The sequence below is a fragment of the Perognathus longimembris genome, chromosome 18 (assembly GCF_023159225.1).
Source record: "Perognathus longimembris pacificus isolate PPM17 chromosome 18, ASM2315922v1, whole genome shotgun sequence".
Classification (NCBI taxonomy): domain Eukaryota; kingdom Metazoa; phylum Chordata; class Mammalia; order Rodentia; family Heteromyidae; genus Perognathus; species Perognathus longimembris.
Genome location: NC_063178.1, coordinates 13,474,708 through 13,494,909, shown reverse-complemented (window position 1 = coordinate 13,494,909; position 20,202 = coordinate 13,474,708). Strand labels below are relative to the sequence as shown.

The following is a 20,202-nucleotide window of genomic DNA, read 5'->3' as shown; positions in this document are numbered from 1 at the left end:
TGCTAAGCTCTGACGGTGACGTGGTCTCCCTGGGGACACTCAGCCTTCTTATAAGTGGTTCCAAGAGCCCAGAGCACAGAGACATATGGAAATTCCACTCTCATGCTTCATATACAGCATACTAGATGAATTTTTCATATTAGCTTCTTCTTTAAAAAAAAAAAAAAAAGGAAGCATTCCAGCTTTCCCTCACTGGTGTGCCTTTTGGAGTTAGTGTCCCTTAAAGCAGCCAGTGGGGGGATTGACTGTAATGTAAGCTGAGTGGTGTTTGCAAGGGAGAACTGTGGGAGAAGCGATGATGATTTTGGAAACATTATTCTGGGTGTTGAATTGAACAAAAGAGTTATTACTGCTGGGGGAAGAAAAGATACTCAGACATGCGATGCTCATTCTCTCTTAGACTTGGGCCTGAAGAACCATACTGAGAACGGACTGGAAGATAAATAGAGAGGAAAATCACTAATTAAGGGGACAAATAAGCAGGGGGAAAAGAGGAGGGAGTTTGCCTGCTGGCATCAGCAGAAGAGAACACCCAAGCAGCGTCTGATGCATCTCCTTAAGAATCTGTGTGTTTGCAAATTACTCCATTGCATCTTAGCAAAATCTAATCTGAGTAACGAAGAGCTGAGTCGCGAACATAGTTGGATGAATTCCCTCAGTACTCCTGAAATATAACAGAGCAAGGAACAGTGTAATGAAAAATAACAGAGAGAGTAGCTAGGGGCTTAACTTATGATCAGTGTTCATTACAACAAATGACACTTTCACTGCAGAGTTACCATAAAGATTATTGACTCTTACGTAATGCAGTTCCCATCTGAATAGATTTGAGAACAGCTTAGCCTGTGAATGGGAGGGCTGGAGCAGGAGAGAGACTGAAATTGTACTCAATACCCTTACTCTTTTTTTCAATTAGGACTGGTGACTTGCCCGTTCAGAACCATGGACGGAGCACCCAAATGTGAACCTTCTTCCTGGAAGATTCACCCTAAGTATCTTCAGCAGGATTATATGTTATACGCGGTGAAGATCAGGCTCAGAGAGTGGCAAAACTTGCTGGTAGCTTTATACCCACAGTCCCCTCCATATGTTCCCTGCCATTTGCTATTTTCCTTAAGCATGCATAATCCAGCTTTTTTCCCCCCTAAATATCTCTTTGGAAAGGAACTGTGTTTTGTGTAAAACTTTGGGCAGACAACCATATGGCATTTTGCGATTCTGTAGCTTCACACAAGTTGAGGATGGACAGCCCCGATGGTGGGGCCAGTGTTGAGCAGCCTTGGCTTATGGTGCACCTGTTTGGTGTCTGCTAAGTAAGCTGCACTTAATGTTAGTTCATCCTCATAACCATCCTAAGGGTTGCATATCACTTATTGCATGCTGTCACTGATCCTGCTTTATGGATGCTAAAGATCTCTCAGAGGTGTTAGGTAACTTGTCTCAGGTTGTCCACATGCCAAGAATTATAGGTGAGCTTCAAAATACCTTCTAACAGTAACCTCTGCACTGATGCTGACATAAAGGATGAGTCTCACACTCATTCATATTCTCTCTCTGTCTCTCTCTTTGCATGCTTCTATGTCTGTCCCTAGACTATCTCCTTTCTCCTCCTCCCTCCCCACCTCTGTAAATCTCTGCAGAGCCTTTACTTCAAACCAGTATTACATGTCAGATAAGCATTGCTTATTGTATATTTTAAAAGTCAACTCAATGCCACAGTACCCCTAAGAGATGGCTCCCTGTCAATGTTAGCCACAGCTGAAGATGGCAGCCCTTGGTGATTTGGGAGATACAAGTTAAACAAAGGAATACCAACAGGCCAGAGGGTGAGGAACTGTCTTGCTTCAGGGAAAGAGGATAAGTAGCCTTTGGAAACAGGTCACCAGTTGTCACAGAAATAACAGAAGAGAACTCTGAAATCGTTCTGTTTTATGGGGAAAACACTTTGAGAAGGAATGGGAATTGTAACCAGCAGACTCAGTAGTTGTGCCTTAAGTCATCAAAGCACCTTCTCTCTTTCATGAAGATGCCTCATCTCGTAGCCCCCTGAGGTTAATCTTGTAGCCCCTCCCCACTCACTCCTCTTCCTCCGGGTCAGGTGGAGATAGTGACTGATGTTTGAGTCACTAGCATGCCATGTTTGCTTTGGGATCTCCCATCCTGATGGCGTCATAGTGGCTGGGGAGGAGCCTCCCAGATACCCTGCTCCTCTGGCATCTCCAGCTCACACTTTAACTCTCACCTCTCCTTCACCATCTGCATTTAGAATATTCTAACACCTTCCAGGGGTGTTTGGTGGGTGAGAGTCTTCCATGAAACACTTGAGGTTCTTGGATACAAGGAGGGGCTGTTGTGACAAGCTTCAGATCTTCCTTCCCCACCCACGACCACAGTTTTGCCTGATGGAGGCAGCCATCCAACAGGAACACTCAGGCCTGGAGGGTGAAGTCCGCCTCACACTGCATCCCAGGGTCCCCTCCCCAGTTCCTTGTTGGTACTGAAACTGTCTTACCAACGGTCTTATTTCAAACCGACCCCAAACCACACATATCCTAGTCCTTTTTTTGTTTTGTTTTTTACTTATTTGTACTTACAGACCACACATTTTTCTGAGACTTTTAAAAATCGGATTTTTTAAAATGTGGAGAAATGGGATATGCAGTAAGGCTGAGTATATCAAGGTTGAAGGGTATTTGTGGCGTTTTTTAAACCTTAAACTCTCTGTTCCTTTTTAAGGTTTTTTTTTTTCATAAAACTCCAAATATGGAAATGAAAAGGAGCATAGAACCTACAAATCCATGGATACAACTGTCATGGATGTCTCCTCATGAACCCATTTTGTTTGGTTTTGTTCCATTGTTGTAGTACGGAGACTTTGGACTCAGAGCCTTGCCTTTGCTAGGCAGCCTCCCCATCACTTTAGCCACTTCTCAGTTGTTCCTGTGCTAGTCAGTGGATTGTCTTCAAATACCTCTTTGTTTCTTTGTGAACTTCAACATATCTCCTTTCCCACCAGGAGCTGAGCTTGCTCCCTGCTGCTGACCCCTGTATCACTGGCCAGTATACCAAATATGGATGAGGAAAAGCATAGTCCACCTCAGCTGCATGTTTCAGGCCTCGTGAAACATGGAGGAGTATTCTGGTTGTGCTAGGGAAGTGGCACACATCCCAGTGCCTATTGGTGCTTTATCTCAATATCTATCCAACAAGAGCCTCATGGCTGAAGCATTGCATGAATTGTGGGTAGCTGAAGCCAATCTAGTTTCAATTACTAAGGTTGTTTTGGAATTTTGTGTTGATTTTTTTTTAATCTTTGTTCTGGTTGACAGTGCGATGCCATTCATCTCACTGGAAACCCTTGGACAGTAGGGGAAGGGAAAATAATACAATGCGGTCTCAAATCTCAGGCACCGTGCTATCATCCAACCACAGCTCAGAATTAACCTTAGATGTGTGAACCCCATAACGTTTAACAAGATTTGGTCAGGAGTGAAGTAGTTAATGTAACTGAAGTGTTGTACAGGTTTCATAGTTCAAGTATGTTCCAATCAGATACTCAGCTTTGCCCAGAAGCTCTTCTACACGGTGATGTATGTCAGCGGGTTCTGAGTGTGGCAGGAGAAAGTCCCTCATGAACATATGGCACCTGCTGTCAAGAGGGGCTAAGACCATTACCAGACCTGTGTAAATTCAAAGACCCCATTTTCTATTGAAGGAAAATAGGCCAACCTGGTGGGCTAACCACAATACCACTTATGTCTCAATTCAGCATTGTTGACCCTGCATTCTGATACCTCTAGCCCTGTGCTTCTGTCTAATGAGATGTCCAGATTTCGGTTGATTTGATTATGTGTCGCCCTCTATGGTCACATCAGCAAGGGATGGATATTTCCAAGAGGAGAGCCTGTATAGTTATCCATAACAATAAAAAGAAGAGAGGAAAAGAAGTAGTGACAACAGTAGTAGAAATAGTACTCTTCATATTGTCCGCCCTTATCTTAAAAACAAAAGGAAGAGAGAAAGCAAAGGCTACTTTCTCTTTTACATGCTTGCATTCATAATTACATGACACCAGATCTGTAATTGTAGTGTGGTTGACATCTAAGAGCAACAGAACAAATGTAGATCTGCATGGTCTCATTTGTGGGATATTGCTTAAGACTTCAATGAGGTAATATGTAGTGAGCACTTCACAAACTTGCTATTGTAACAACTAAGTTAAGAGCATCCCTGAGTTGCTTGTGAAGGAGAGGTGTATGACCACAGAGACTCCAGCCTTCCCATGATATAAAAAATTCATCCTCATCTTTAATTTATCCAAAGGATAGTGTTCATTCCAACTGAATTCTTTCACAAGCAGCTACTGTCTTCAACTCATTCTTACTAACATTAGCTATGGTTAATTTTCAATAAAAGCTCATGATATACCACAAAGCAGTTGGTTGGGAACCACTGGTCCCATAAGTGAGAAAGAGAATATCCACCTGTCTCCTGGGAGACCGCACAACTCACAAGGCCTCATGGTCTCATAGTAAGCACATGCTCCATCTTGCCTCTACTGTTAGCCTCAGGAAATCCACAGCACACCGAAGAAACTGATATAGGAACCAGAATTCCATGACAGAAAGTAACTGCCCATCTAACACTGGAAGACTAGCCAACCCGGCACATGACTTATCCCTGGACAACTCTATGGGAAGCTGATGGGCAGTCACTGAAGACATTGGGAAATGTTCCCTGGCTAAGATAATTCATTGCATCTATTACTCATCCATATTTATTAGTGACTGTCATATGCCAGGTACTAGAACTAGAGAAAGAAAAACAATTTAAATGTAGTCTCTCATTTCAGAGAAATTCATAATCCACCATTTTACAAGTGGGTTACTTCCAATATATTCTAGTAAGTGCAGTAACACATGCTTTCATTCAGTGAGTCAGCTAGTGTTCACTGTACACCAATGGCATACACAGAGGGCCCTGAACCAGATGGACAGGTTTCTGCTCTCCGGGCATTAGACAACAGTAATCAAATAGAAGATCTACAGTGATACATGGTGAGGAGGAAATTAACGTCAAAGACAGTGTAGGCAAAGATCTCACTGAAGCATTCCCATTTGAAGTAGACCAGAATGATGGCATGTTAGCCTGCATGTTAGCATTCCTTTGATTACAAGGAGCCATAAGCCAAAGAGAAAGAAGCCATTATTTGATGATGGTATACTAAAAATAATCCCACTGTACAGTGGACTTCAGGCATGCATGCCATGATCTAGGGAACAAGCCGTGTTAATAGATCCATTTTCTCTTGTTCTTTTAGTTCTGCTCTGTCTGGGCTGGTTTCTATCCTAGGCAGACTCTGATCACAGCAGGCCAACTTGGGGTGTCTGCAGATTGGGGCTCATATCATTCTTAATTCAAGTCAAATAGAACAGAAAGTGCTTTTCTTCTTTACCAGTATGAGCCTGTTTCTCTCATTGTCTGCTGTGAATCACTTGCTTATGTATGAACCAGTTAACTTAGCCAGGGTGACAGGACACCCTGACTGGCTTGGGCTGAGCCACCAGCCATGTGACAGCAACTTGAGGCGACATTCTGACTCTGGAGTCTAAGGGTTACATTCTCATCCCAGGAATTAGTTGCTTGTGTCTGTTTCGTCCCCCTCTAAAATGAGGGTGGTGGGAGTATGCATCTCGGGGAAACCTCAAGAATATTCCAGGCAGAAGGAATAGCAGGGGCTAGGAGAGGGAAGCAGAAAGGAGAATAGTGGGATAATGGTGGGAACTGGCCAGAGATTGGGTCAGGGGTAGCAGGATTGGAGTATCATCACCTGCTCAGTGTCTCTGCTTCCTTGTTGGCATTATCCTGTGAGGGTATGTGCTTTGCACACATAGCCAGCTGTGTGGCTGGCCAGTGGCTACTGCCTTTCTATGAAGGTTCATTTACCCTACTGTAGGCAGTTGCTGACCACCACCCTTCTGCCAGGCAGTACATTGTTCTGGTCACGATGGAGCCTTTAGACCTGAGAGTTACATTGGGGGTATTCAGGTGACGTCATGTTTCTGCCTCAATCTATTTAGTGTTGATATTACCATTTGACATATGGAGACAATCTTGCTTCCTTTATATTAAAGTTTTTGAGTGGTGCCTCAGTCTTCCCCCACTTGGTTGACTTTCTGTTGGTAAAATAGTGAAATACACGTGAAATGTAGTGTTAGCACCAATGGTCTGAGCTCTCAAAAGCTTAAGTAATCATTGTCATAGTAGTGGGTTTTGAGAATAATTTTGGGAGATAAATTACCCTTAAAAAGACTTTCTTGTTCCCTTGCTCAGGTTTATGAGTCAGTTTGTATAATTGTGAATGTATTATAAACCCAGAAAAACATACACAGTAGATATCATGTGTGCATGTGCGTGTGTGTGTGTGTGTGTGTGTGTGTGTGTGTGTGTGTGTGTGTATTTGTATACTGGTATTGGAGTTTTGAACTCAGGGCTGGAGTACTCTCTTTAACTTTTTAAATTCAAGATTGGTGCTCTACTATGTGAGCCACAGCTCTACTTTCAGCTTTTGGGCAGTTAATTGGAAATAAGAGTTCTCATGGACATTCCTGCCCAGGCTGGCCTTGAACCATGATCCTCAGATCTCAGCCTCCTGAGTAGCTAGGATGACAGGCCTGAGTGCTCCCCTCACTCCTCGGCACCTAGCTTGTACTCTTTTTGAACCTCCACAAATGCCAAGTAATAAAATAATTCCTTTTCATGGAAACAAACAAATCCAGTGTAGGTATGGAGTCACTATCAGAAAAGAAGTTCACTGGGAAACCCAGTGCTCTTGGACTTATTTCCTTTTGCCTTTGAGTTTCTTCTGAAAATGGGCACATTTAGCACTCTGCAGTTTAATTTGAAAGGATTACCTATTTTCTTAAATGCTTAAGCAGGGAAGCAAGTTACGGTTATTGATTTTTCTCTGTGTGCTTCCCGTGGAAGCTGGATTGCTCCCTTCCCGGGGGAATGTACCTCTTGAACCGCATGCTCGCCTGTGACAGTCCAGCCCACTGATACATAACTGAAGACCTTGCTGATATCCTTGTGACTGCTCGGGGAATTTTTATGAAGTCAAAGCATCATTAGAGTAGACAGGATGATGAACTTTAATGAGCATCTTTTGTGCATGACGTTGTTAGTTTTGCTCAACTAGCAGTCCTCATTTCTCCCCTCCAGTGGGGCAGATAGCGAGTGTGGTATGTGTGAGGGTGTTGTGAATCCTGTCTTCCCTTTTATATCATATTTTTCTAAGGCTCGATTTCTGCACAGTCCTTTTTGGCGATAAGCACGTGGATGCTTGTACTGTCTTTTTAGGCTGCATTGGGAATGGAGAAGATGGGAAGGGCCCATATTACCGTGAATGACTTTGCATAGAGCATCTCTCAAAAAAAAAAAAAGCCTTTTGAATTAATGAGATTTCTGAAAGGATTAGGATAATGGCTACTTTCCTTTTTTCTCAGACTCAGCAATTTTGGGGCTGAGTTTCTGTCACGAGCCCCTCACAGCGGCTAGATAAGATAAATCAAGGTATTGCAAATGCTTCTTAGTAATCTAGGCTTCATACCCTGTCCACAGACTTATTTGTGGAGATGCTAAATTTAGCATCCTACCATAAGATTACAGATGATAAGCAACATTATTTCTCTCCATTATTTTTGCTGGCCATGCACTTGGGATTTTAAAATTGGTTCTTTTCATGGTGTGTATAAGGACTTTCCATGGAAACACCCAAAACAACAGTAGGGAGGCATATGACATGAGCAAATGACTTCAGAACAGCAGATTGCACCTCCCCTATACCTGGCATCCGGAAACACAATATTTACATCGCATACAATGTGTTTCTCGCAGTGCGTGCATATACAGAATACAAAAGAAGTGAAGTCTATACTCCATACTCTCAAAAAAAATGGCACTCTTATTAAGAAAACACAACAGAAAGCTGGCACAGTGGCTTTTGCCTATAAATCCCACCTACTTAGGAGGCAGAGAGAGGAGGCAAAAAAAAAAAAAAAAGTTGCAGGGCTCTATCCTAAACCCTAACTCAAAGGATAGAAACTGCCTAGCAAGTATGGAGCCTTGAGTTCAAATCTTAGTACCAGAGAAGATGTGGGGGAGGCAACTGAGCATGGTAGTTCATGCCTGTACCCCAACCTCGTCAGGAGTGTAGGGAGATGGGTCATAATCCAAAGCCAGCCTGGGGGGAAAAAAAGTATAAGACTTCTTATACGAGAAAAATAACTAAAGCCAAAAAGGCCTGCAGGTGTGGGCTGAAGTTGTAGAGTGACTGCCTAGCAAGCAAAATGCAAAATTGACCATAGGAGACCACACAACTTAGTCAAGTGTTAACTCCTTTGGAGTAATTGCTTTGGGTTCCAAGGCCTGAAGTGGCACAAGTGTTAATTTCCTCATTTAGAAAACAGGAACAGGACCTGCCGCCCTGCCTTGCTGTCAGTGAAGCATGGGTGCCTGACCTCAGGAGTAATCGCTGCTTTGTCATCAAGGCAGGCTGCAGAGAGGCTGGGATCACTTTACCTTATCCTCCAGGAAGTGATGGAGAGTAATCGTGAGATCCAGGGGAGATGCTGTGAAAGGCCTCCAGGTCTCAAAATATGAACGATACGTGAATGTTAGAAAGGACTCAGGCAGCAACTGCAGGATATACCAACAAAGATCTGAAAAAACAACCGTAACAGCAACAACAATACCAACAACAACAACAACCCTGAATCAATGGTGGCAAGTAGGAAATGCTAATTCCAGGCTGTGGAATGACTTAGATTAACTATAATGAGCCCAAACTAATCTGACGTCCATTGTACCTGTTAGGTGTATTAGGCTCATGTTCCCATTCTCTAGTTAAGGTAGTCAGACTCTGTGGTATTTGTAGTAATTTCAGGACTTGAAAGATTGTAGCATTTACTTTGTCTGAAAAACTATGCACTGTAAGCCAGGCACCAGTGGCTCACACCTGTAATCCTAGCTGTGTGGGAGGCTGAGGTCTGAGGATTGAGGTTTGAAGCCAGCCGGGGCAGGAAAGTCTGTGAGTCTCTTATCTCCAGTTAACCACCCCAAAACTGGTAGTGGTGCTGTGGCTCCAAGTGGTAGAGCACTAGCTTTGAACAAAAGAGTTCAGGGACAGCACCCAGGCCCTGAGTTCAAGCCCCAGGAATGACTAATGAAAAACAGGTAGCAGGACTCTGGAAAGCCATAGGACTGAGGGATACATGTATCATAGGTGGCTGAACTCACTGTGGATCCAGCTTTCCTACTCCTAACACTGCCTTTCTTGATGTCCTCACCTTCCTTGTGTCTGTGACTGCCATTGGATGAGTTGGGCCCCAAGTATCTGCCCTGTGTCAACTGCCAGGCAGGATCCTCTATCTAGGGGCAGAGGTGCTGTCTCTCTTGTATGAGCCAAGGGCTGATTGTTGTGTCAGTCAGGTGTAGCACACATTGGAGGATGCAAGTACCAGCTTCTGGAAGACTTAAGAAGAGAATATTGTTGTAGCCTAGTGACCATGTGACAGGACTTGCATTAGGGAAAGGGGGAGGAGGGAGAGGGAGGGGGAGGGGGAGGGCTGAGGGAGTGAGGGAGGGTATGCTGGGCACTCCCAGCATATGGAGGCTAAAGTGGTAGGATGACAAGTTCAAACCTAGCCTGGGCTACATGGTACATTCAAGGGAGGGCTACATAATATAAGATCCTCTCTCAAAAAAAAAAATTCAGAAAGAAAAGATGATAGAAACCACAATGATAGAAAACAGAACAAACTGGATATCATAAAGTGTCTAAATTATCCTTTCAGCTAAAATGTAACGCGTCCATCCCGGCTGGGCTAAGAATGACTACTGTGGTGGAAACTTGTATCAAACTCAACTACAAACTCAATTCCCATGGCAGTAGATAAATGAGGCACATGTGAACAGGATATCACCCACTGATACTAGAAACAGAGAGACATGGCGAGCCAGACCTGTGGCAGCTGGTGCAGGGTCTGCCTTGCCCACTGCTGGGTTTGATAGCTGACTCTCCCAGGTGATGGGATGAAGAGAGTAGGACTGGGAGTGCTGACGGCTGGAGATAATCACAGGAGCTATATAGAACGAGATGATCTTTCTGGGGAAGAGAATCCAAAGAAATAAAAGGACTAAAGAGGTCTCCAGAGTGCTAGTTAGAACCAGGACAGTGCCTCATAGCCAGGAGAGGGAATTTTCCAGAAGGAATGGGTTGGCCCACAGTGACCTTGGTTGTTCCTACAGGCAAGCAATGAGATGCCAGCGGCAGACCCCCAAGATTTAATGCAATGATGAAACTTACTGATTTATTTTCCAAAGCTAAAGGTGTCCCTATGAAATAAAACCTGTATGTCAGTGATAGAAAAGCATGCGCTAATGTTTAATCAATAGATTGGTTGCAAAATGGGATCCTGTATGCTGGCTAGATTTGGGGGGGGAGGAAGGGTTGGGGGTGCAGTCTTAGATATCAACAGCAGTAGTTATCTGTTGCCCGAGACTTAAAATGGTCAGTCAGTAGCTGCTTTAATAACTCACCCCTAAAGTGACCAAGCCGGCAGTGTGCAGAATCATTTTACCATGGCTCCTCCATGGGTGGTCTTCCCAGGGCAGCTAGGGCCAGCCCCACACCCACTTTCACCCTTGACCTTTGAGGATGGTGGTGGAGATGCCTTGTGAGCCTGATCAGGCCTGGCTTGCTCATCACCACAGCTGAGCGTATCCGTGGGCGTCTCACCTTTGAAATTGTCTTTCCAACCAAGCGGTTCATCAGTCAGACTTTTGAGAGGACTCACTCCTTTCCTGTCACTTCAGAGTGCTCTCTTTTTTTTTTTTCTGACTCTTTCATCATCTCCCAATTATCCTCTACAAAACCCCCAGATTTTTGGAGGAGAGAAGATTTTCTAGGACTGAGTAAATGCTTACTTCACTTCCTGGGTTGAGCATTTCCCCAGGGATGGCTGCCCGCCTCAGAGGTGACCTTGAGCCAGCTTTCCTTTGACAACATACTCAAGTTGGTATAGCCAGGTAGCAGTACCTGCTGGACCCTTTGTCCAAGAGCTCCACCTCCAAAAGACACATGGCCACAACACAGGTATGCTTTCAGCTTGTACGAAGTGGAAGAAAGTGGTCAAATAGCTGAAGTTCTAGAACTTCTAAGACGTTCAAGGTAGCAAGCCAGGTAATCTCATCTCTCAGGAGACTGAAGCTGGAAGATGGTGACTTTGGGGCCAGCATAGGCTACATAGCAAGACCTGTCTCAGATAGATAGGTAGATAGATAGATAGATAGATAGATAGATAGATAGATAGATACATACATACATACATACATACATACATACATACATACATACATACATAGACAGACAGACAGAGAGATACAGTAAGCAGAAACCAGTGAGTTAAAGGTGGCAACTACCCTTGTCATGGACAGGATTATGTCCTGTTTAATCTTTCCTGAGCCCTCCACCGTAGCTGTGAATTTTCTTCTTTTGCTGATGAGGACATCAGACAATGGGCTGTTAGTCCAAAGGCCACATGTTATTCAAGACAGAAGACAGCAGGGAAGGAAGAGACAAATGCCAAGCTGGGCCTCTCCTCCAGGAGCCTGCATTAGAGTGCCCAGGGCTCCCATAGGGCAGGGCAGGTGCCACTAGAGCAGAGATCCCAGAAAGGGCCAGTGCTGCCTGGGAAGTGACAAGAAAGCCAGATCTGACCCGTGCTGGGGATTTTCCCAGGTCTAGGAGATGGGAAGAAACAGGCCAAGCTGGAGAAAAAACTGGAGTCACCCACAGCCCTGGCGGGAAAACGTACTCCCCAAAGAAGAAATTGAGTGATCAGGAAGATTGGAAACCATGTGGAAGGTTGTGTGGAAGTGTTTTCTTTTAATTTTTTTTTTTTTTTTTTTGCCAGTCCTGGGCCTTGGACTCAGGGCCTGAGCACTGTCCCTGGCTTCTTCCCGCTCAAGGCTAGCACTCTGCCACTTGAGCCACAGCGCCGCTTCTGGCCGATTTCTGTATATGTGGTGCTGGGGAATCGAACCTAGGGCCTCATGTATCCGAGGCAGGCACTCTTGCCACTAGGCTATATCCCCAGCCCTGTGGAAGTGTTTTCTGTAGTTTATGATGCTCTGACATCTTAGGGGTCTTGCTTGTCATTTCCTTCAGAGAGTAGAAGCTTCCTGTAGGCACCTGCCATGAATAAGCACACCCCCTGCTGCTTCCTTCAACTAACTCACACCAGCTCTATCTCCCTCTGCCCTGTGTCACCCCATGGCCATGTACTGGACAAGTGAGTAGCACCCTGGTGCTTTCTGGGCCCATTCTCAATAACTTGCCTGCAGGGCTTCGACTGTTCTTTGGGCTCTGAGCTATGCTTTCTCCTTTGGGTCTTCAGCCTTCTGACCCACCCTGGGACTTCCCAGGGAGTCCTGTGAAGAACCTTGGATAGCACCACTTACACCGCTCTCCTTCTGGCTCTTCTCCTGCTTTGTTATAAGTACCTTGGAAGGGGCTGGGGATATGGCCTAGTGGCGAGAGAGCTTGCCTCGTATACATGAGGCCCTGGGTTCAATTCCCCAGCACCACATATACAGAAAACGGCCAGAAGTGGCGCTGTGGCTCAAGTGGCAGAGTGCTAGCCTTGAGCAAAAAGGAAGCCAGGGACAGTGCTCAGGCCCTGAGTCCAAGGCCCAGGACTGGCAAAAAAAATAAATAAATAAAATAAGTACCTTGGAAGAGTCAGACACAGTAGTACACAACTGTAGTCCCAGCTACTTGAGTCACAGAAGTAGGAGAATCATCATCTGAGGCCAGCACGGGAAAAAAAATGAACATTTCCTATCTGCAGGGGGGGGTGGCGGTGGAGACCAACTAATCATAAGGATATTCACATCAGCCCTTCTGCCATGTGACATCACACTTTCACGAGGGCCAGGGGTGAAGATGCAACCATTATCTGTCTGTCGTGGTCACTTCCTAAACAGAGGCCCCATGGCTAATAGCTGATACTCCAAGACATGTACCGGAGACCCAGCCATAGCCTCCTCCCCGGGTGGAAGGCCGCTGGTGTCTACCCACACAGCTGGAGGAATTAAAGGATGGCAGAGGGCGCAGCAGTGTCTCCGGCTCCCGATGAGTCACTGTGGAAATGGGGCCATGCATTTAGCTCGGCCTTAGTTGCTTTCTTCAAAGAGGATTAGACCCTTTCTTCCAGAGGTGTTTGGGGATTTAACATGGATCGAAAATGTCATGGTCTTTGTTAGAGGGAAGAACTCCAACCAAACAAGCTAATCATGTAATTATCTTTACTTAGTCACTCTGACGATAGCCCCACACCAGTCCTAATTTTTTTTTCAAAGTATTCACTGGCCACTGGCAATAGATTTTTCTACATCTGGCTTATTGAGTCACCATGGACACTTTGGGAGGAAAACGACATCTTTCCTTTATAGATGAAGAGACTGAAGCATGACAGGCAGGGGTGGGGTGCAGGCTGCAGATATTTGCACTAAATTAACAGCTAGTCAGTGGCAAGACCAGGGTTGAAACATCCAGGCCTGTAGCCTCCCATATGGCTTGTTGGAATGGCAAGCTATGCAGTACCATAAGGCTCAGGCACACATAGTGGGAGCTGAGGATAACAGTCAGGAGCTGAAACTCTGGAACATTCCTTCAAAGGAGCACTCCACTGAGTGCCATGCAGCTTTTGGATCCCTTTCTGAACCCTCTGTCTTGGATTTATACCTCCAGGTCAGCTGAGCCTCTACCTCTCTGGGCAGCCCTCTTTGCCTGCTTTGGGTCTCAATATGACACAGAGAAGATTTATCTGAGCCACTCTTTCTCTTCCCCTTCCTGTCACCTCTAGTTCTTATCCAGACCTCTTTCCAAGCACCCAAGTGCTTCTGAGTTTCCATGCCTGAGCTAGGCAGTCTGATGACTCGAGATTTTTATAACCTTCCAGATTTATTGTTGTCTTATAGTAATATACATATATATATTAATTTCCCCTTATTTACAGATTACTTATCTTATTATTTTTAAGTCGTTGTACAAAAGAGTTTCCATTTACCGAAGCAGTTTATGAATACAGTGCATCTTGATCAGTGTCACTCAACACTCACCCACCACGCCCAGCCCACTCCTTCCCTTACTTACCTTAATTTTAGGTCATATATTGATTTTTTTGCCACATAGTTCATGTGTACAGTGCGTCTCGATCTGTGTCACCACCCTTCAACCAGCCCCTTCCCTTATATTTCTCAATTTTGTGGTATCTTGACTGCATTCTCCCCCCTTCTCCCTTCATTCTTCTACCCCTCTCCTTTTCGTCTCACCCTCCCCTCTTGCAGGTACCCACTTCCTGCTACTTATTTTGCTGGGCTTTGACTTAGGCTTTTAAAAGAATACTATTTATACTCTACGTAGAGACTATTACACTTTTAGTTCGTTCATTTGGAACCCCTTGCTTTCCACCCAGTGTGTTTACTTGTAGATGTATAGCCACATTAACTAAGTATATAGCCAACTGAAGTTATAAATCTTAAAAGATCAGGAGAAAGTTCAAAAACAAAACTATAATTTCTATGCCTACCTTACGCAGCTTATCTGATGTCGATGTACATTGCCATGATTGTGTTTAAATTGTGGTGTGATCTGCTCAGTTTCTCCCTGCCTTTAACTTTGTGAAAATCTACCTCAGAAAAAGCAAATCTACCCCCCCCCCCAATCACAGTAAAAGTAAATGTGCATAACCAAAGTGATAACGTGAAACTTTGAGATTTGTTAGAAGGCAGCATGTTTTAGTGGAAGTCGGGCTGTGTTATGGGTTAAATGGAGGAGCATGATGAGGAGGTGACTTCAATCAAGATGCATGATACTCATGAACTGGCATGGTGAATGGAAGTTCCTTAGTACAACTATTTAAAGACATTTTTCTTTAAAAAAAATATGATGAATTAAGCACCCACAGTACTGTACTGAGCTCTGTACATCCTCAGCATGCACAGTTGTCCTGTGTCAATCTCTTCTTGGAACCATATATGCCCCACCATCAAGAGTCTACCATAATTTTCCTTTTGTGGGACAGAGGGCTAAAAAAACAAAAAAAAAAAAACAGAGGGAAGGTGCACAAGGGCGTAAGAAAGCGGTGTCGCTGAGAACTCGGAGACTGTACTAGTAGAATGTCCACACATAAAGCTGCATTGGTCCTGTTCCTGGTACCCAGTGAAAGACCCTGAGAGGCCACTGGCCTCCAGGATGTGTCATGCTGTGGCCTGAAGGCCCAGAGTGTGGTCTGTGCCTTGAGTTTTTAAAAAGTATCCCAGGAGGAGGAGATGGGCAGAGCCCATTCAGGGAGAAAACTGTGTTTCACAGTGTGTTGACTGAGGTAAGGAATATAATGGACATCTCTGTTCTGGCTCTGGATTCCTCCTACTTGACTGGTATGTCTAGGAGAGATGCTAGGGAGGAGGTTGCGGGCTGCACAGATCAGGATAGGGGCAACACCAGGAATTGGCCGCAACCACAGAGGTGAAGTTGTACTGGTGCATTGACTTTCCCCTCTGGAGAAGCCAATATAGTTTTTTTGTGATTGTGTGTGTGACTACAGGTTGAACTCAAGGCCCTGTGCTTGCTAGGCAGGCCCTCTACCATTGAGCAACAACCCCCATGACTTTTGACTTCCATTTGTTTTTCAGATAAGGTATTGCCTTTCACCCAGCCTAGCCTGGCACCTTGATCCTCCAGAAGTGTTCCTTACCTCGTCCCTGGCATCTGTGACCCTTTATGAAACTTGGAGGGAGGGAACTTCTGTGGGTCTAACAATGCCCTTGGTGGGCAGCAGTCCTCCTGGGGAAAGCAGAGTCGGCCCTGTGGCTGCAGAGCAGGCAGGGTCGGGCAGGGTAGGACTAAGCTGCTTTCTCTATTATGTGAGCACAGATTCTGGAAACTCCTAATTGCTCCAGAGTTTGAAAGCCCATGTGCAGACTGTCATGTTATCTGTCCAGCTACATGGTACCTTCTTAATACAAGAGGGCGGCCCTCCCTTGTACCAGCAGAGCACTCCTAGCCCCTGGCTGGGTGTCCATTACCTGCCTCCTGAGTTCCATCGCTTGCTAGCTTACAAACTCAGCATTCCCACTAGAGAAGGGCAAAGACCTTATTCTTAATCACCACTGGTAGAAACTTCTCATCTTTCCCCTAAGGGGAATCTTGGGAGATTCTGAAGAGGATTAAATGCAGTATGACCTCACAAAATACCAGAGTCCCCCATTGTCTGAGCATGTCATCCAATGGACAGTTCCATGTGCTGGGTCTTCCTCCAGTTAGTCAGCCACCGTGTCAGCATCCACGTGCCATGCATGCAGCCACAGTGTCCACATCCGCATGTCGTGCATGTGGCCACGGTGTCAGCATCCACGTGCCATGCATGTGGCCACCAAATGCCACCATTGAGAATGGAAGATGAGGACTAGGGATGTAAATCATGGTAGAGTGCTTGCCTGGCATGTACAAGGCCCTGAGTTTGATCCTCAGTACTGCAAAAATAAACTAAATACTTGAAAGAATAGGCGAGGATCTTTGAAGGGAGAATAGGACTGGCTTGTAGAGCTAAAGGTGCCTTGAAGAGGGTTCAGTGTTGGTGCCATGACTCTGGTTCCATCAATACGAGGCAGGTGCAACTGGCAGAGTGAGACAGAGCCTTTCCTCTGGAGGGGTACAGAGAACTCAGACTCCCCTAGGATGCTGAGAGACACAGTTATATCCATAAGGGGAGTTAAGACTGACCTGCATTTATTCTAGGGTTGCTTTTAATTTAGTTTAATCAAAACTACTCATAAAGTATAGATTAATTACTCTCTGCCGCTTCGTTAACTTCTCTCTGCCATGGAGTCAGCCTTGCTGTGCAGTGAACGCCATCCAGTGTCATTGTAGGACACTTTGTCAACATTTAATCAGCAGTACTTATTAATGTGACATTGATGGGTGATGGCCAACCCCGTGCTATCAATCACACATGAGCAGCCGGCTCGAGCTCGGACACCATTGCTCTTCGTCACATTAACCAGCCCCTGGGGGGTTCAGGCCAAGCGTAATGCTCACTTTTCATGAAAGGGACACTCTGTCTCTTTAGTTCAACCCAACTTTGGGCGTTGTTGACTTCCAAACTCATAGGCTTTGAAACTTCTGCACGGAACAGCTCGCTTCCTAATCATCACCACAGTCCCGAAGCTCACTTCCAGTTCTGTGTTCACACCCTGCCCCAAAATGTCCACCATTGAGTATCATGGCTTGTGTTGTACAAGTATGCGTGTGACTGGGTGTGTAGGATAATTCTTAATTCTTTAACACTGTATTCAACCTGGTGGTCTCTTGGCTTTCTGTGGCCAGTAGGGTATTTCTCGAGACTATTATTGAAAGCTTTATCTGTAGAAACTTGTGTTAGGAAATGAGATCTCATGTTGCTCTCCCACTCTCTTTTCAGCCTCTATGGCAGACACATGCAGGCAAACCCAGAACCCCCAAAGAAGAACAATGACAAATCCAAGAAGATCAGCAGGAAGCCTCTGGCAGCCAAGAACAAATAAGGAGCTGGCTTGGGCCTGGCTCACTCTTAGGTCTTTTTTTCCCCTCTCTTTCTCACAAATAAGTACAATGTGTATGTGTGGTTTTAATTTTTTTCTTTGCTTTTTCTTCTTTCTCTCTCATGTTTACCACCTTGCCTTTGACATTCTTTGGGTAGGTGGTAGATTTTTTTTTACACTGTCTTAAAACCACTTCCATTTGTTTCCAGAAAATTGCCAAAAGCAAGAAACAAAGCTCTAATTCAACTGCAAATTCCATAGTGGGCCCAGGTTTCAGTGCCTTCAATAGACATCACAAGTCTGCTTATTATCAAAAGAATAATTAAAATCATGTAACTGCTGAAATGTCACAGTTAACACCTTTCATTTTTTTCTGTTTATTCACATAACTCATTATTTTGCCTTATTAACAAGTCTTCCTCCACCACCAAGCTATTAAGTTCATTTAACTTACAAATGATTTTTAATAAAGTCTTGAGTTTGTATTACATGTTGCCTCTTGATTAAAGAATAATCTAATGAAGGAAGGGATGACATTGACCAAGAAGCGTTGTACTCATAACCTGACTTATGGTATTATAACCTCTTTGTACAATTACTTAATAACAATAAAAGAATTATATGATCATGGGGTATACACATGTGTGTCTACTTGTTTCCCCCATAAAGTAATATCATCCAATTGTATTGGTCAGTAATAAACTCTGAAAGTTTCTGTGGGAAAAAAATGTGAAATTAAGTCAGTTTCTTCCCACATCAGTTTGTCAGCTTTTTCTTTTCTTTTTTCTTATTTTTTAAGACTGTTGCTAAAATAAGAAGGAACAGAAAAACAAATCTCTTGGAGACTCTGCCAAAGGATTTTGGAAGGCAACAATCCTCCGCTGAAGGCATGGTGACTTCTGCCAGTGGCGGGTAGACAGAGAGGGGGCAAAAAAATCCTCCAAGTATGTTTTTTGTCACTGCAGAAAATCTGCTTCTATCAAAGCTTCTTCCAAGGGATTTTGATGCCAAAGAAGTTGTATAAATGTTGCACAAAATCTACCCCACGCCCAGTGTGGAAGTTTCCTTGCCGGAGTCATTAAACAACCAGTTGTTTCACATCTGTGCCAGGCAGCTCTCCTCCTCCACCACAGTGATACATATGCAAACGCAGACTCAGAGATGCCAACACCTGCGTATCTCACAACAAAAGATGTGTAAAGAAGAGTACTCTCCGTGGATTGTAGGAGACAGACTTTTCTCCCCAGCTTTAGCTCCTGCCACCCCCTCTCCCCCAAGACCAAGACCATCAGGCCATATAAAAAGCCAGGATCAGAACCCAAGAAAAAGCCCCAGGCTTTTCATTAGGATAGAAACTTGACATTCCAACAGACTCCTGAGTTTTATCTTCTAGATAACTTCTTGTCAGCATATTACCCATGGGAAGACCAATCGCCAGGTGCCATGCACCCCAGTATACAGATGATAGCATTTTTACAGGTGCCTGAATATTTTAAAATCAGTTTTAGAGTTGATGGAAATTACAGGAGGAAGAGCAATGCCCACTGTTGTTGATTGGGAAGATAGTATAAAGTTAAAATTTGCAACAAAATATTAGTAAAAACATAATAGTTTACTTTTTAATCCACAAAAGATGAACCTTCTGGATAGAAATATGGGCAGTACACATACATAAGCCCACAGGGAGGAAGGGCCTTAAAAATGCATGTGGGGAGGAGGGGAGAAGGCTCACTCATAATGAAAAAAACTATAAATCAATGTAAAAATAAGCAATGTATAACCATGAAAAACGTGAAAATATTTTTAAAGCAATATTCAGTGCTGGAAGGGTAATGAGAGATAAACATTCTTATATACAACTTTTTCTCTGGCAAGGTGAGAGCATTTTAAAAAATATGTTGCAAAACATTAAATCATGTACTTGGACCCAAATTTTTATGTGTAAGAAGTTGTCCCATTGATCAAGATGCATTTTACTCATAGATGGACATGTTGAATTGAAACTCTTTAGTGTCATTATTTAAAGATGCCTATAGTTTTTTTTTTTAATTTTGAAAACAAGTATCCTGGAAAAACTTTCAAAGATGCACACATGAGATATGTGTGAGAATTATCATAGCCTTGTGTACAGTGCAAATATGAGGAAAAGACACATGCTCACCAGTAGAATGGTCCAGTGGCTTGTGGCCTAACCACATTGCAGACGTTCATAAAGTCATTAAAAGTTATTGAACATGCTGGCACTGGTAGATCATGCTTGTCATCCTAGCTACGCATGAGGCTGAGATCTGAGAATCATGGTTCAAAGCCATCCTGGGTAGGAAAGTCCATGAGACACTTATCTACAATAAACTACTAGAAAAAGCCAGAAGTGGTACTGTGTTTCAGGTGGTAGAGCACTGGCCTTGAGCACAAAGAGGCTCAGGGATAGTAACTAGGCCTTGAGTCAAGCCCCAGGACCAGCAAAAAAAAATTAAAATGGTTCTACATCTACTCGTGAAAGAAGATCATTGTATCACTCGATAGATTAAGAGTTTTTTCAAACTATGATGGTCC

At 44.2% G+C, this 20,202-nt stretch overlaps 1 protein-coding gene across 1 annotated transcript in view; it reads left to right on the top strand.

The window, feature by feature from the left end:
- Nucleotides 1–18,132, top strand: part of Rsu1 (Ras suppressor protein 1) — a 166,312-nt gene extending 148,180 nt beyond the window's left edge. The window contains exon 9 of the mRNA XM_048368019.1: nt 17,547–18,132. Coding sequence (XP_048223976.1) covers nt 17,547–17,649 — 103 coding nt within the window. The 3' untranslated portion in view covers nt 17,650–18,132. The remainder of the gene's footprint in view (nt 1–17,546) is intronic.
- Nucleotides 18,133–20,202: the final 2,070 nt, after the last annotated feature.